The sequence below is a fragment of the Artemia franciscana genome, chromosome 6 (assembly GCF_032884065.1).
Source record: "Artemia franciscana chromosome 6, ASM3288406v1, whole genome shotgun sequence".
NCBI lineage: Eukaryota > Metazoa > Arthropoda > Branchiopoda > Anostraca > Artemiidae > Artemia > Artemia franciscana.
In genome coordinates, this window is record NC_088868.1 from 25984717 (window position 1) to 26002071 (window position 17355).

The 17355-nt window shown below is 36.7% G+C and overlaps 1 protein-coding gene across 1 annotated transcript in view; it reads left to right on the forward strand.

The window, feature by feature from the left end:
- The window catches only part of LOC136028240 (protein CNPPD1-like), a 43726-nt gene that overhangs the window by 6803 nt on the left and 19568 nt on the right, over window positions 1-17355 (forward strand). The window contains exon 2 of the mRNA XM_065705969.1: window positions 6213-6303. Within this exon, the coding sequence (XP_065562041.1) occupies window positions 6213-6303 (91 nt within the window). The remainder of the gene's footprint in view (window positions 1-6212; window positions 6304-17355) is intronic.

The window sequence follows — 17355 nt, forward strand, 5'->3', positions numbered from 1 at the left end:
GCCTCTGCTCCAATCTCTTGGGACCTTCACTAAGGTCCATATTTTGGTGAAGAGAGAAAGCCAAATGGATATGCAGGTACTAATTGAGTACTTCAGCATTTCTGCTGAAATGCCATCAATACCAGGGACTCGTCCATTTTTTAACTTCTTTGCTGCATGCATGATCTCCTCAGCACTCGGAGGATCTGTATTGATGTCTAGATACATAAAAGGGATATCAGGTACGTTAGCTTGGTCGCAAGTTCTCGGTCTGTTCAGAAGTTTTTCGAAATGGGAAGCCCATCTCTCGTCAATTTTTTCTGTATCAGATATAATTGATCCATTTTCGTCCTTGACAAGGGTGATTCAGCTGTTTGTTTTCCTACCATCTCATTTGTCAATTGGTAGACAGTCTTGGAATCACCCTTCCTAGCAGCTTCTTCAGCTAAAGCTGCTTTCTTTTCAAGGAACTGTCTCTTGTCCTTTCTTGCACTCGTTTTTACCTCTTTATCTTTTTCTTTGTATAATTGTTTTGTTGCCAGCTCTGAACACCTTGTAGTATCTATGAGCATGGCTTGCTTAAGTGCCTTTCGTTCGTCAATCAGTTTCCATGTTATGTCAGAGATCCACCTTTCCTTTGGTTTCTTTTGGAAACCTAGCTTTTCTGCGGCAATCGTTGTGCATGCACTTTTTATTTTCTCCCATTTCTCTTCGACACTTACTGAGTCATTTGCCTCAACAGGCAAGGCATCAAATTTGTTCCATACAGAGATACAGAAATCTCTGCGGATTTTTTGATCCTGTAGCTTGTCTGTGTCATACAGTTTCTTCAGATCTTGCTGTGTCTTTTTTTGGGCACGTAGTTTGATCTGTAAGTCGGCGATCATGAGCATGTGATCCGACTGGGCGTCTGCTCCTCTATACCCACGCACGTCTAACAGGCTTGTACGCCACCTTCTGGCGATCAGGAAATGGTCGATCTGGTTTCGCGTTGAACCGTCTGGAGATGTCTATGTGTACTTGTGCACATTTTTATGCTCAAATAGTGTCCCACCAACGACAAGGTCATTACATAGCGCGAAGTCTACTAGTAATGCACCATTTTCGTTAATCTGGCCAAGTCCATGCAGTCCCAGGACTTCCAGACAGTACTTGCAATCGGCTCCTACTTTGGCATTCAGATCACCAACAACACATAGAACATCATGTTTGGGGATGTCTTTGGTGACAGCTTGCAAGGTTTCATAGAAGCTATCTTTGACATCATCATCGGCCTCATTGGTAGGAGCGTAGCATACAATGACAGAAAGCTCAGTGTGTGTTGTAGCAAATCGTGCAAACAAGATCCTTTCGTTTATTGGAGTCCATTTCAGCATTGTTTGGTATGCTGCAGGGGACATCATAAGTGCTACACCTGCCTGATGATGGTTGTCCTCTCTGCTATATAACAGTACATATCCATGATCTAGTGTTTCTTGGCCTACACCTATCCAACGTATTTCACTTAGGGCTAGTATGTCAATATTATATTGCTTCATCTCTCTGAGAACTTGCTCAGTTTTTGATAACTGACTCATAGTTCTCACGTTCCAGAAGCCAATTTTTTTTGGTTGTTTTGCAGTCAATAATCGTGTCCGGGGGCGTGCTGGGTTCGTTATCAGGGGGAAGATAATTCATCCGAGGCATTTATCGACGTTTCCGTTGCTGGGGCTTTTTTACAGGGACAGGTAGCAAACCTGTCGCCCAACCCTCCTCCTTCATCCTGGCTTGGGACAGGCTGGCATTATCCATGACAGGCGGAGTCCCACATCAGAAGGATTTTATTTTTATGCATTATTTTCAATTGAGAATTTCTCTTCTTGTTGGTGATCCATCTTTACCAGCAAACGCTTATACCAACCAGTATTCATTACAGATGTCTTGGACACAAAACTCATCTTTGTATCATTTACTGAGAAAAGTTTATTCTGGGTTTGGTGAAGTTGGTACCATGACTTACACTTGCATTTTTGATGCTGTGAAAAAATATTTAAATGTTTGGTTTATTTTGTTAACTTTGATTATATATATAAAAAAATAGGGACAGAAACTAAAGGAGTAGTTATTACTTTCTTTGAAGCATCACTAGTGATTTGACATGGAAACCTGTAACTTAAAGACTTGCCATCAATAACAGGACTGGGCAGCACAGAGAAGCACCAGTCTTTCTGAGGAAGATCACTTCAACAGAATATGGACAAAGTGTATCAATCATTCCATCATAAACTTTTTCACATGTGCTTCCTCTTTTGCTTTTCACCTCATAAGTAATTGTGATGAACATACCTGCCCTTAAATGCTTGTGCTGAAATCCACCTGTTGGTGCTTTGAGAGAATTTCACTGTCGTCCTTCTCTTCATTGGCGTTTGCGATTTCGGGTTTGATTGGACCTTTAAGTACAGTCTCTGATGTTCAGGATTATAAACTGTATGGAAATGCCCATCTAATGAGATGGATTAGAAGACAGAATTGAAATTTCATGGGCAGCGTCATCGCACAGCTTGCAGTGGCAAAATGAACCTTGTGCATTTTAAAAATTGGCTGTTTCCTTGTGGTGGACCAGCATGAGGATTCAAGAGACAAATGGATACCTTCGTGTTCTGAACTGGCAAGGTAAAGGACCATAATAGAAGTCCTGGCTATGTTCAGGGCTTCATAGAACTGTTCAGCAGTGTTAACAATAACTTGGCCTTCAAAGTCTTCAGCCAGACCTTTTGCTTTACTTTGGCTCCAATACCATCCACGGGACCTTTAGTGTGAGCTGTTCCTAAAAACAACCTAGTTCTAGGACACCCATAATCTGTTGTGTAATGAACAAGTGCACCAATCATGTAGCAATTCTTGTACTGACTGCCAGCACCATCACTCCAGTGATGTATAATGCTAGGTTAGAAATGATGTACACAAAAATGGTCAACACAAATTTTGGCACAAGCTGCAACAGGATTCTTGTCATTGGTTAGGTCATTGCTTATGACTGCATAGCTCAAGTGTGCAAGACTCCCATTCAGACTTCTGTAGTAGATAACACATGTGAAGATTGAAACAGAGGTACTAACCCAGTGAGCACTCATGATTTCATTTTGTTGCTTGATTGCATAGTTCTCAGCAAAGTTGAACTGTAAGACAATGTCAGCCCCTCTTAGAGTTTCTTTTACTTTCCTAAACTCATGGTGCTGGCGATGCACATTATAGAGAGGAAGGGAAATTGTTTTGAGGTGTTCTTTAAGGCACGTAAGAACTTCTTTAGCAGAGCCAGTGTTCATAACTTTGTCTGCACCAGTCCTTGTGCCTTTGTGCATCTTGCACTTTCCTGTCTTGATGTTGACTGTATTCTTCCATTGTGTGTAGCTCACATCAACTTCTTCATTATATTTAAGCCCTACTGAGAATCAACAATACTCAAAAAGCTGCATGACCCCTGCTCTCCATATACATCACACACTTGTTTTGCAAATTCCATTTCCAGCAAAGTGTTGTCCACTTCTTCATAAGGGCACATAGTTGATTCAACCAACTCTTCCCACTATGGTAAAGCACCCACTTTCTGAAAACCAATAACAATGGCCTCAAAATTGTCGCAATAAATACACTTACTGACTTCTTGGCCTTGTCTGCTCACTAAAAATACCTCTTGTTGTCTCAATGCCTTGAAGCTACTGAAGCCAACCTCCAGATTTGTTTCCTTCAGAAACAATGCATGGGCCTCTTTGACTGACATAAGTAGTAGATGCTTTTAACTTTGCTCCACCTCACCATTGGGTTTCTTTACTTTACAAAATTTTAAATCATCTACAGCAGCTACAGTTTTTGAATGTAAAATTTCCGTTCTTTTTTTTGGTCTGGTTGTTTTTTGAATGTCTGTTTCTAAAGGAGTTTGCGTTTGAGGGGACTTGGGTTTCTTACAACGTGTGAGACAAAATCATGTTTCCTTGGAGTTGAATCTGGCAATGCCTTTCTGGCCCAGGAAACGGCTTGTCCTTTAGATTGCTCATTCATGAAGGCTTCAATAGGGGGATGGGAAAGCTCTGCTCCTACAGGTGGAGTGGATAGTAGAGCTGTTTTTCCAGCCTTTCTTTCAACTGCTACAGTGATTCTTCATCAGCTTTAACATCCCTGTGTTTCTTTGTGTGACTGTGCTGCTGGTGTTTCAGCTGTGCATATAACACTGGATTGCTTTGAATCCTCTCCCTTTGCTTCTGTTTCCTCTCTGCTGGAGTCATTGCACTTGTTTTAGGTGGCATCTGAAAAAGAAAATACCTCAATTAATGGAAATAATAAAATTATATCATATAGGTTACTTATTATTATTTTTTTATTACAATGTAAAGAAAGTTCTATCAGGAAGGCATAATCCTGTTGAATGTACAAGGCTAGTATTGAATAGAAAACCACAATAGAAATCAATCAAAACACAATAAGGGATCTAACTTTTCTCTAACATAGAACATAAGTAATTTGTGCTGTCTCTTCAAAACGTGACTTACACTCGACACTTCACGTTTTTTCACCCTGTGGTAATCAACCTCTCTCATGGAAACCGCTGGTCTTTCTGAAAGTCTCGTTGTGCATTCTAGATCGTGGAGGGATGCGTCAGGGCCAGGCACGTTGGGACTCGATTCTGCTTTCATTTGTGTTGCGGGTGAAAACATTGCATGCTCAAATGTGACTTACCCTTGCAGTAAAAATGGGTAACTTGAGATGAGTAGTCAAAAGCTTGTTTCATTAGATGGCGATTTTTGCAAGAACATCAGTTAAGTCTTGTCTAATGATGGCACTGATTTTAGATTTTTTTCCAAAAGTAATTATAAGAGAAGATTCCTCATATTGCCGGTTCGCAAGGGTAAGTCACAATCACTTTTATATATATATATATATATATATATATATATATATATATATATATATAGCTCAATTACCATACTTTTTCCTCTATTATTTTGAAAACGAACTTCACAACCAAACAATTTTGTTTCTTACCTCTCCTATGATGTATTCACATGTCCAAAATTATAACTTTTAGAATTTAGACAATGTGTCTGAAATACCGTGTTTTCACTGAAGAAATAAGCACAAAAAATAGCAAACCCCCCTAAAATTAGCAATTTTGTATTTAGCCTACATCTACATCTTGCCCCATTAGGAAAATGTAATCATGATTTTTGTGGGGAAGAGGTCTAAGTTGTTTTGATGAGTGGGAGCCTTAATTACCTCACTTGCATCAAAACTTGGTTTTGCTCAAGACTGGCCCATTGATTAGGCATTATGGATAGGGGAGCGGGTTTAGTTTGGATATGAGATGAGCAGAAAAGCACCCTTTTTTCCTTTTGGTTTATCTAATAATCAAAAAGAAAAATTGTGCAGGCTTACCATCTAGTATTTTGCTTGGAGGCATAGTTTTTTTTTACCTTCTGTTCAGGCATTTTAGAAATATTTAGGAAAAAGTGACAAACATGATGTTCTTATGTGGCTTCTTTTCTTGCAAGTTGATTTGCCTTTGATTAATAGCTCCCACAATGCATAATATATGTAAGTTGGACATTTCTGATTTGTTTTAGTGCTACCTATAGTTCTTATGGTGCAGATAAGGTTAAGAGTAATTTCTTGCTGTTGGGATTGAATCAATCATTACTAGAGTGTGTTCAAAAAGTGACTTAATTATCTCAAGTTCATGACATAGTTTTTTAGGTGTGTCCAGTGTACAGAAGAAAAAAACTTGTTTGGCTTATAAAAATATTCACAGTGCCATTAAGGCATATTTCTAGAAGATCTACACTTCTGGCCAATGTGAGATCCTAAATGTTGCCAATGAAAGAAGATTATATAGGTACTAAAAATACCCTGGTTTAATTTCCAATTTTTGCTTGATACAAGTCCTGAGGGCAAAATAAGAACAAAACAAGCCTCAAAATCAAAACATGAAGTTTACAAAAAGCATTAATCTAGAGTTTAGTTTTTGAGCTTTGTGTCTGTTTTTATTTTATCTTTTCAACTTTTTTCCATATATTTTTTACTTTTTATGTGCTTTTTTGCACTGCGAATGGTTGAGCTGAGGTTTTTCCAGGAATGTATGCATATTTATCCTTCCTTTTTTCACTGGCTGGAAATCTTGTTTTTTCTTCATCATAAATTTTTTCATTTTGTCATGCATGGCCAGTGTGGTCTTATGCAATTATAAGTTCTATTTATTTCAGCCTAATCATGCTGATTTTTGCAAGAGAATTTCCAAGACTTTTTACTTTGGTGAGAAAATGAAAGAGAACAAAGGAAGTCTACCATTAACAAGTAAGATTTTAATTTTTGTAATTTCCTAAGAAGGATGGCTAATAACAAAAACAAAATCATAGGACTTAAGGTACAAAAAAAAATATACATCCACTATGAATATGAGAATAGTAAAAAAGATAGTACTGATTGATGAAGCTTAGAAAGAATCTCACTTGCATTAGTTAATCTAACAGGGGAGGGTTAGGCAATTTGTGACCCACCTCTTTTTTTGATGAAACAAACTTTTGTGTTTTTTTTTCACTTACTTTTATACGAATCTTTGAAGAGAAAAAACACAAATCTAACCTACAACTCTATTGAGAAAAATAAGGTCATCAAAATTCCAAATATTGCTTAAGACAGAATGATGTTTTAGTGGCTTTTTATGACATCGCTTCTATTTTCAGTTTTATGAGCACTTTGTTTAAAAACAGGGTGTTTCCAAATATAAAGAGACATTCTTAACCAACTATAGCATGTAGGCTATGTCAAATTTCTTATGGAAAATCTCTAGAATAACCTGCATGTATGTCTGTCACTCAATAAACCAAAAATATTAAATGACCAATGGGACTAGGCCAATACAAAAAAAAGTGTTTGTCCTTATCACATCGGTTTTTAAGTTTTATTTTAATTAGCTGCTAAAGATAGATAGTGATTATCAGTCTAAAATATTTGCCACTTTTTTTCTTTTTTATGGCACTTGGTATTAACCAAGTGACATATAGCAATCGCCAATTCTGTCGGTCCTGGTTTTGCTACTTTAGGCACTTCCAGGTAAGCTAGGACGATGAAATTTGGCAGGCGTATCAGGGACGCGACCAATTTGACCATCTGGGGGTGAGTGGGGGGCCGGTTAATTCGGAAAAAATAGAAAATTTGAAGTATTTTTAACTTACGAACTGTTGATCAGATCTTAATGAAATTTGATGTTTGGAAGGATATCGTGTCTCAGAGTTGTTATTTTAAATCCCGACCGGATCTGGTGACATTGGGGGGGATATGGGAGGGGGAAACCTAAAATCTTGGAAAACCTTTAGAGTGGAGGGATCGGGATGAAACTTGGTGGGAAAAATAAGCACAAGTCCTACATACATGATTGACATAACCGGAACGGATCCGCTCTCTTTGGGGTTGTTGGGGGGGGGTAATTCTGAAAAATTAAAAAGATGATGTATTTTTACTTACGAATGGGTGGTCGGGTCTCAATGAAATTCGATAACTAGAAGGATATGGTGTCTTAGAGCTCTTATTTTAAATCCCGACCGGATCTGGTGACATTGGGGGGGGGTATTTGGGAGGGGGAAACCTAAAACTTGGAAAACACTTAGAGTGGAGGGATCAGGATGAAACTTGGTGGGAAAAATAAACACAAGTCATAGATACATGATTGACATAAACGAAATGGATCCACTCTCTTTGGGGTTGTTGGGGGGGGGGGGTTATTTCTGAAAAATTAGAAAAAATGAGGTATTTTTAACTTACGAACGGGTGATCGGATCTCAAAGAAATTTGATATTTAGAAGGATATCGTGTCTCAGAGCATTTATTTTAAATACCGACTGGATCTGGTGACATCGGGGGGGGGGAGTTGGGAGGGGGAAACTAAAACTTGGAAAACACTTAGAGTGGAGGGATCGGGATGAAACTTGGTGGGAAAAATAAGCGTAAGTCCTAGATACATGATTGACATAACTGGAACGGATCCGCTCTCTTTGGGGTAGTTGGGGGAGGGGTTACTTCTGAAAAATTAGAAAAAATTAGGTATTTTTAACTTACGAACGGGTGATCGGATCTCAATAAAATTTGATATTTAGAAGGATATCGTGTCTCAAAGCTCTTATTTTAAATCCTGACCGGATCTGGTGACATTGGGTGAAGTTTGGGGTGGGGGAACCTAAAATCATGGAAAACGCTTAGATTGGAGGGATCGGTATGAAATTTGGCGGAAAAATAAGCAGAAGTCTTACATACGTGATTTACATAATTGGAACGGATCCGCTCTATTGGGGGGGGGGGTTATTTCTTAAAAATAAGAAAAAATTACGTATTTTTAACTTACGAAGGAGTGATCGGATCTTCATGAAACTTCATATTTAGAAGGACCTCGTAACTCAGATCTCTTATTTTAAATCTCAACCGGATCAAGCGTAATTGGGGGGGGGGGGGGCAGTTGGGGGGACCGGAAATCTTAGAAAATACTTAAAGTGGTGAGATCTGGATGAAACTGGATGGGAAGAATATAAACCTGTAAGATATACATGACTGACATAACCGGACCGGATCTGCTCTCTTTGGTGGAATTGGGGGGGGGGGGGGTAATTTTGAAAATTGAGGTATTTGTAACTTACAAAAGGGTGACCATATCTTAATGAAATTTGATATTTAGAAGGATCTTGTGCTTTAAAATTCTAATTTTAAATTCCGATCAGATCCTTTGACATTGGGGGGAGTTGGAGGGGGAAACCGGAATTTTTGGAAAATGTAAAAATTGGGGTATTTTTATCTTGCGAATAGATGATCAGATCTTAATGAAATTTGATTTTTAGAAGGAATTCATGTCTCAGAGCTCTTATTTCAAATCCCGACCAAATCTTTTGACATTGGGGTAGATGAAGGGGGAAATCTTGGAAAAACACTTGGAGTGGAGGAATCGGGATGAAGCTTGGCGGATAGAATAAACAAATGTCCTTGATACGTGATTGACAGAATCGTACTGGATTCGCTCTCTTTGGAGGAGTTGGGGGGAGGGGTTCAGTGATTTGGCGGGTTTGGTGCTTCTGGACGTGCTAGGACGATGAAAATTGGTAGGCGTGTCAGGGAGGTGCACAATTTGACTTGAGAAAGTCGTTTTCCCAGATTCGACCATCTGGGGGCTAAAGGGAGAGGAAAAATTAGAAAAAATGAGTCATTTATAACTTACGAGTGGGTGATCGGATCTTAATGAATTTTGATATTTAGAAGGACATCGTGACTCAGAGCTCTTATTTTAAATCCTGACCGGTATTAAGCCTCTTATTTTCCTTTTTAAATCAATCTATTGATTCATAGAATTTTGTTAGTGCTCATACCATATGATCTCTTGGCTCTTAGCTCTTCTCGCCTCGTCACAAGTGCCATATGAGCTCTTAGCTCTTGTTTTTTATATTGGCCCAATTCTGCTTGTTTCTTTCGATATTTTTCTTTGTCATATTAGGCCAATTTAGTCTAAAAAATTATATTCTGGCATCATACAAGAGTCTCAAAGGGGATGAAATAGGCTCCACCTGCAATAAGAACCAATACTTTAATTGCTGACCTTTCTTGACAAATGTCAAAGATGATAGAAATTACAAGATAATATGAAATGACAAAAGGTAATAGATGAAGAATGTAGATAAATTAAAACATTATTTATTTTTTTTTAAAAGGAAACCTGAATCTATTTGTTCTTAATCATTCAGCAGTATTACCAGTCTAGTATTCTCCCAGGAAATTACAAATTCAGAATAGAAACACTTTGATTTTGTCCTGTTTGTTTTCTTCTGCGGCAAATTTTAATTTATTGCAAGGACATATTTAACCTTTGCATGTTTTATGGAACATATGGTCCTACTGCCAGATTGATGATTAGGATATTACATTTTGAAAAACTGCATGTAGTTCTTGGCTAGAGCCAAAAAGGATGGTTTCCACCTGTCCTTGAGTCAGAATCAACAATGTGTAAGCTGAAATAGAGTTTTATGCTCTATGTTGGAGAGGACAATCTGAAGTCATTCTGCCAAGCTTTCATTTCTATAAGCCATGTTTATGTTTTCAAGTGAAAAGATCTGTTCTAGCCAGGAGCAGAATCTTTAAATTTGAAGTCAGATTAAAATTAAAACTGCCTAAGATGTATAACAGTTGGCCCTATGGCTAAAATATTTTCCTAGAAAACAAATTTAAGATCCACAAAAGGAGTGTTTTTCAACCCCTCCACAAGTGCTGTCATCTACGTCTACTCACCGTTTATTTTTGTGATTCTGTTGAATTTGTGATGTCAATTCCTAGTGTTTGGGACTGAGCTAGAGGAATGGCATCACAAGTACCTTCCAAATTTTAGTAGGTCTCTCATTGCTGAAGAAATTAGAAGCTTCTTTCTTTGCAATGATATTAGAAATCAGTCTTATAGCAGGAAAATCAATTTTTGAGCTAAGGGAGATATACTTCTCTTAATACTGATCAGTACTCCTTAAAGAGCAGTTTAATATACATATATATATCTATATATATAAAAATAAGTTGTCTGTGGATCTGTGGATGGATCAGGTGACGTCACCTGAAAAAACTGGATCAGGTGACGTCAAAACTGAAAAAACTAAAAAAAGGCAAAAACTACAAAAAAAACTAAAAACTAATAAAAAAAATAAAAAAGCTAAAAAACTAAAAAAACTAAAAAAAGGCAAAAACTACAAAAAAAACTAAAAACTAATAAAAAAGCTAAAAAACTAAAAAAAAGGCAAAAACTACAAAAAAAACTAAAAACTAATAAAAAAAATAAAAAAGCTAAAAAACTAAAAAAACTAAAAAAACTAAAAAAAGGTAAAAAACTAAAAAAACTAAAAACTAAAAAAAAAGGAAAAAACTGAAAAATAAGCTAAAATAAAGGTAAAAACCAATAAAAAACTAAAAAAAAACTGAAAAAACTAAAAAAAGGCAAAAACTACAAAAAAAACTAAAAACTAATAAAAAAAGTAAAAAAGCTAAAAAACTAAAAAAACTAAAAAAACTAAAAAAAGGTAAAAAACTAAAAAAAATAAAAAATAAAAAAAAACTAAAAAAAAGGAAAAAACTGAAAAATAAGCTAAAATAAAGGTAAAAACCAATAAAAAACTAAAAAGAAAAAAAGGAAAAAACTAAAAAAAATTTTCATCTAAAAAACTAAAAAAAACTAAAAAAGGTAAAAACTAAAAGAACTAAAAAAGAAAAAAATAAATGACGAAACTCAAAGAGAAAGCGACCAGGACAAAAGGAATGTTCGATTAGCAATCAACACATCACCGGGACACAGGGAGTATAAATGACGACCAGGACATAAGTAAAAAAAAAAACTATCTATATATATAAAAATAAGTTGTCTGTGGATCTGTGGATCGTGGATCAGGTGACGTCACCTGAAAAAACTGGATCAGGTGACGTCAAAACTGAAAAAACTAAAAAAAGGCAAAAACTACAAAAAAACTAAAAACTAATAAAAAAAATAAAAAAGCTAAAAAACTAAAAAAAGGCAAAAACTACAAAAAAAAACTAAAAACTAATAAAAAAGCTAAAAAACTAAAAAAACTAAAAAAAGGCAAAAACTACAAAAAAAACTAAAAACTAATAAAAAAAATAAAAAAGCTAAAAAACTAAAAAAACTAAAAAAACTAAAAAAAGGTAAAAAACTAAAAAAACTAAAAACTAAAAAAAAAACTAAAAAAAGGAAAAAAACTGAAAAATAAGCTAAAATAAAGGTAAAAACCAATAAAAAACTAAAAAAAAAACTGAAAAAACTAAAAAAAGGCAAAAACTACAAAAAAACTAAAAACTAATAAAAAAAGTAAAAAAGCTAAAAAACTAAAAAAACTAAAAAAACTAAAAAAAGGTAAAAAACTAAAAAAAAATAAAAAATAAAAAAAAAATAAAAAAAAAGGAAAAAACTGAAAAATAAGCTAACATAAAGGTAAAAACCAATAAAAAACTAAAAAGAAAAAAAGGAAAAAACTAAAAAAAATTTCATCTAAAAAACTAAAAAAAACTAAAAAAGGTAAAAACTAAAAGAACTAAAAAAGAAAAAAATAACTAAAAAGAAAAAAAAAACTAAAAACTAATAAAAAAACTAAAAAATCTAAAAATCTAAATAAACTAAAAAAGAAAAAAAAGGAAAAAAATAAAGGAGAAAAACAAAACTAAAAAACGAATGTATATACAGACCGGTACACCGGGATACAAATGACGACCGGGACACAGGGAATATAAATGACGACCGGGACACAGGGACACAACTACAACGGGGACACCGGGGGAAACAGGGGGATATAAATGACGACCGGGACAAAAAAACTAAAAAGAAAAAAAAACTAAAAACTAATAAAAAAAACTAAAAAATCTAAAAATCTAAATAAGCTAAAAAAGAAAAAAAAAGGAAAAAAATAATGGAGAAAAACAAAACTAAAAAACGAATGTATATACAGACCGGGACACCGGGATACAAATGACGACCGGGACACAGGGAATATAAATGACGACCGGGACACAGGGACACAACTACAACGGGGACACCGGGGGAAACAGGGGGATGTAAATGACGACCGGGACACCGGGACAGGGAATGGTCGATTAGCAATCACCATCAACAAAGCTCAAGGGCAATCATTAGAATCATGAGGTATAGATCTGAATACAGATTGTTTTCCCATGGACCATTATATGTTGCATGTTCAAGAGTCGGTAAACCTGACAATCTATTTATATGCAAAGACAATGGGACAGCAAAGAATGTTGTATATTCGCAAGTTTTACGTAGTTAAAACCATATATATATATATATATATATATATATATATATATATATATATATATATATATATATATATATATATATATATATATATAGATATATCTATATTCACAGGTGGGACATAGGGACACAACTACAATGGCGCGTAACTATTATGGCGCGTAACGACTTACGCGCGCGGGGGGGGGGGGGGTTGGGGGGGCGCGAAGTGCCCCCACCAACTAGGTGTTGGGGTGGCGCGAAGCGCCACCCCAACAGCTAGTATATATATATATATATATATATATATATATATATATATATATATATACATATATATATATATATATATATATATATATATATATATATATATATATATATATATAATGAATCTGCTTTTCATAGAAAAATTCGGTAATGCCATACAATTTGCTCAAATTAATTGCTGAAAAACAAACTAAGAACTGTTTCTTTTGCAGAAACAATCTTGGTGTAGAAGTGAGGGCTGTGCCTTCTTTATATTCCCTTTCCCATCCCAAATTTTGGGCAAACAGGTATATAGCACATTTTTGAACCAGAATCATGTCAGGGCTTTCAGTTTGTATAATTGTAGAACTAAATCTAAAAAGTAGAAAAGAATTCTTTTTTCTCAAGATTCTATGAATATAAGTGAGAACGAGGGGTGAAAAACAGATCAGGCTTTGTATAACTTGATTTATTTTATTTTTTTAGCTCGTTTTTCATTTATGCATTTATAAAGTAGGTTTTGATACCTATGCTATTTAAAGCCCAAACCGTTCTGTGCCCTTTTTTATGGCCCTTGGTATTAACCAAGTGACATATAGCAATCGCAAATTCTGTCGGTCCCGGTTTTGATACTTTAGGCACTTCCAGGTAAGCTAGACGATGAAATTTGGCAGGCGTATCAGGGACCGGACCAGATTAAATTAGAAATAGTCGTTTTTCTGATTTGACCATCTGGGGGGGGGGGGGGCGTTAATTCGGAAAAAAAAAAGAAAAATTGAAGTATTTTTAACTTACGAAAGTTGATCAGATCTTAATGAAATTTGATGTTTGGAAGGATATCGTGTCTCAGAGCTGTTATTTTAAATCCCGACCGGGTCTGGGGACATTGGGGGGGGATATGGGAGGGGAAAACCTAAAATCTTGGAAAACACTTAGAGTGGAGGGATCGGGATGAAACTTGGTGGGAAAAATAAGCACAAGTCCTAGATACATGATTGACATAACAGGAACGGATCTGCTCTCTTTGGGGTAGTTGGGGGGGGGGGTTAACTCTGAAAAATTAGAAAAAATGAGGTATTTTTAACTTACGAACGGGTGATCGGATCTCAATGAAATTTGATATTTAGAAGGATATCGTGTCTCAAAGCTCTTATTTTAAATCCCGACCGGATATGGTGACATTGGGGGGAGTTTGGGGTGGGGGAACCTAAAATCATGGAAAACGCTTAGATCGGAGGGATCGGGATGAAATTTGGTGGGACAAATAAGCAGAAGTCTTAGATACGTTATTTACATAATTGGTAGATAACTTCGAAGACCACACTGCCTTTCCATGGCGAAAGTCAACAGTTCAAAATAGGGATGATACCTTTTTATTGACAGTGAAATATAAAATTATTTAATTGGATATTTCGAACACATATACAGTGTTCATCATCAACAGTTTTACTGCTGATGATGAACACTGTATATGTGTTCGAAATATCCAGTTAAATAATTTATATTTCACTGTCAATAAAAAGGTATCATCCCTATTTTGAACTGTTTTATTTTCGCTACATAATTGGAACGGATCCGCTCTATTGGGGGGGGGGGGTTAATTCTGAAAAATTAGTAAAAATGACGTATTTTTAACTTACGAAGGAGTGATCGGATTTTAATGAAACTTCATATTTGGAAGTACCTTGCAACTCAGATCTTTTATGTTGAATCCCAACCGGATCTTGTGACATTGGGGGGGGGGGTTGGGAGGGGGAAACCTAAAACTTGGAAAACACTTAGAGTGGAGGGATCGGGATGAAACTTGGTGGGAAAAATAAGCACAAGTCCTAGATACATGATTGACATAACCGGAACGGATCTGCTCTCGTTGGAGTAGTTGATTTAATTCTGAAAAATTAGAAAAAATGAGGTATTTTAACTAACGAACGGGTGATCGGATCTCAATGAAATTTGATATTTAGAAGGATATCGTGTCTCAAAGCTCTTATTTTAAATCCCGACCGGATCTAGTGACATTGGGGGGAGTTTGGGGTGGGGGAACCTAAAATCATGGAAAACGCTTAGATTGGAGGGATCGGGATGAAACTTGGTGGGACAATTAAGCAGAAGTCTTAGATACGTTATTTACACAGTTGGAACGGATCCCCTCTATTGGGGGGGGGGGGTAATTCTGAAAAATTAGAAAAAATTACGTATTTTTAACTTACGAAGGAGTCATCTGATTTTAATGAAACTTCATATTTGGAAGTACCTTGCAACCCAGATCTCTTATGTTAAATCCCAACCGGATCTTGTGACATTGGGGGGGAGTTGGGAGGGGAAAACCTAAAACTTGGAAAACACTTAGAGTGGAGGGATCGGGATGAAACTTGGTGGGAAAAATAAGCACAAGTTCTAGATACATGATTGACATAACCGGAACGGATCTGCTCTCTTTGGGGTAGTTGGGGGAGGGGGGTTAATTCTGAAAATTAGAAAAAATGAGGTATTTTTAACTTACGAACGGGTGATCGGATCTCAATGAAATTTGATATTTAGAAGGATATCGTGTCTCAAAGCTCTTATTTTAAATCCCGACCGGATCTGGTGACATTGGGGAGAGTTTTGGGTGGGGGAGCCTAAAATCATGGAAAACGCTTAGATTGGAGGGATCGGGATGAAACTTGGTGGGACAAATAAGCAGAAGTCTATACGTTATTTACATAATTGGAACGGATCCGCTCTATTGGGGGGGGGGGGGGGGGGTAATTCTGGAAAATTAGAAAAAATGACTTATTTTTAACTTCCGAAGGAGTGACCGGATTTTAATGAAAATTCATATTTGGAAGTACCTTGCAACTCAGATCTCTTATTTTAAATCTCAACCGGATCCAGCGTAATTGGGGGGGGGGCAGTTGGGGGGACCAGAAATTTTAGCAAATACTTAAAGCGGTGAGATCAGGATGAAACTGGATGGGAAGAATAAAAACCTGTCTAAGATACGTGACTGACATAACCAGACCGGATCTGCTCTCTTTGGTGGAGTTGGGGGGGGGGGGTAATTTTGAAAATTGAGGTATTTGTAATTCACGAAAGGGTGACCAGATCTTAATGAAATTTGATATTTAGAAGAATCTTGTGCTTTAAAGCTCTAATTTTAAATTCCGACCAGATCCTGTGACATTGGGGGGAGTTAGAGGGGGAAACCGGAATGCTTGGAAAACGTGAAAATTTGGGTATTTTTATCTTACGAAAAGGCAATCGGACCTTAATGAAATTTGATATTTATAAGGATATCGTGTCTGAAAGCTCTTATTTTAAATCCCGACCGGATCTGGTGACATTGGAGGGAGTTTGGGGTGGGGGAACCTAAAATCATGGAAAACGCTTGGACTGGAGGGATCGGGATGAAACTTGGTGGGAAAAACAAGCAGAAGTCTTAGATACGTGATTTACATAAATGGAATGGATCCTCCCTATTATGGGGGGGGGGGTAATTTTGAAAAATTAGAAAAAATGACGTATTTTTAACTTACGAAGAAGTGATCGGATCTTCATGAAACTTCATATTTAGAAGGACCTCGTAAGTCAGATCTCCCATTTTAAATCTCAAACGGATCTAGCGTAATTGTGGGGGGGGCATTTGGGGGGACTGGAAATCTTAGAAAATACTTAAAGCGGTGAGATCAGGATGAAACTGGATGGGAAGAATAAAAACCTGTCTAAGATACGTGACTGACATAACCGGACCGGATCCTCTCTCTTTGGTGGAGTTGGGGGGGGGTGATTTTGAAATTTGAGGTATTTGTAACTTACGAAAGGGTGACCAGATCTTAATGAAAGTTGATATTTAGAAGGATCTTGTGCTTTAAAGCTCCAATTTTAAATTCCAACCAGAATCTGTGACATTGGGGGGAGTTGGAGGGGGAAACCGGAATTCTTGGAAAACGTGAAAATTGGTGTATTTTATCTTACGAATAGGTGATCGTATCTTAATGAAATTTGATATTTAGAAGGAATTCATGTCTCAGAGCTCTTATTTCAAATCCCGACCAGATCCTTTGACATTGGAGGGGGAAACCTTGGAAAACACTCGGAGTGGAGGAATCGGGATGAGGCTTGGGGGATAGAATAAGCAAATGTCCTTGATACGTGATTGACGGAACCGTACTGGATTTGCTCTGTTTGGGGGAGTTGGGGGGAGGGATTCAGTGATTTGGCGAGTTTGGTGCTTCTGGACGTGCTAGGACGATGAAAATTGGTAGGCGTGTCAGGGAGTTGCACAAATTGACTTGATAAAATCGTTTTCCCAGATTCGACCATCTGGGGGGCTAAAGGGAGAG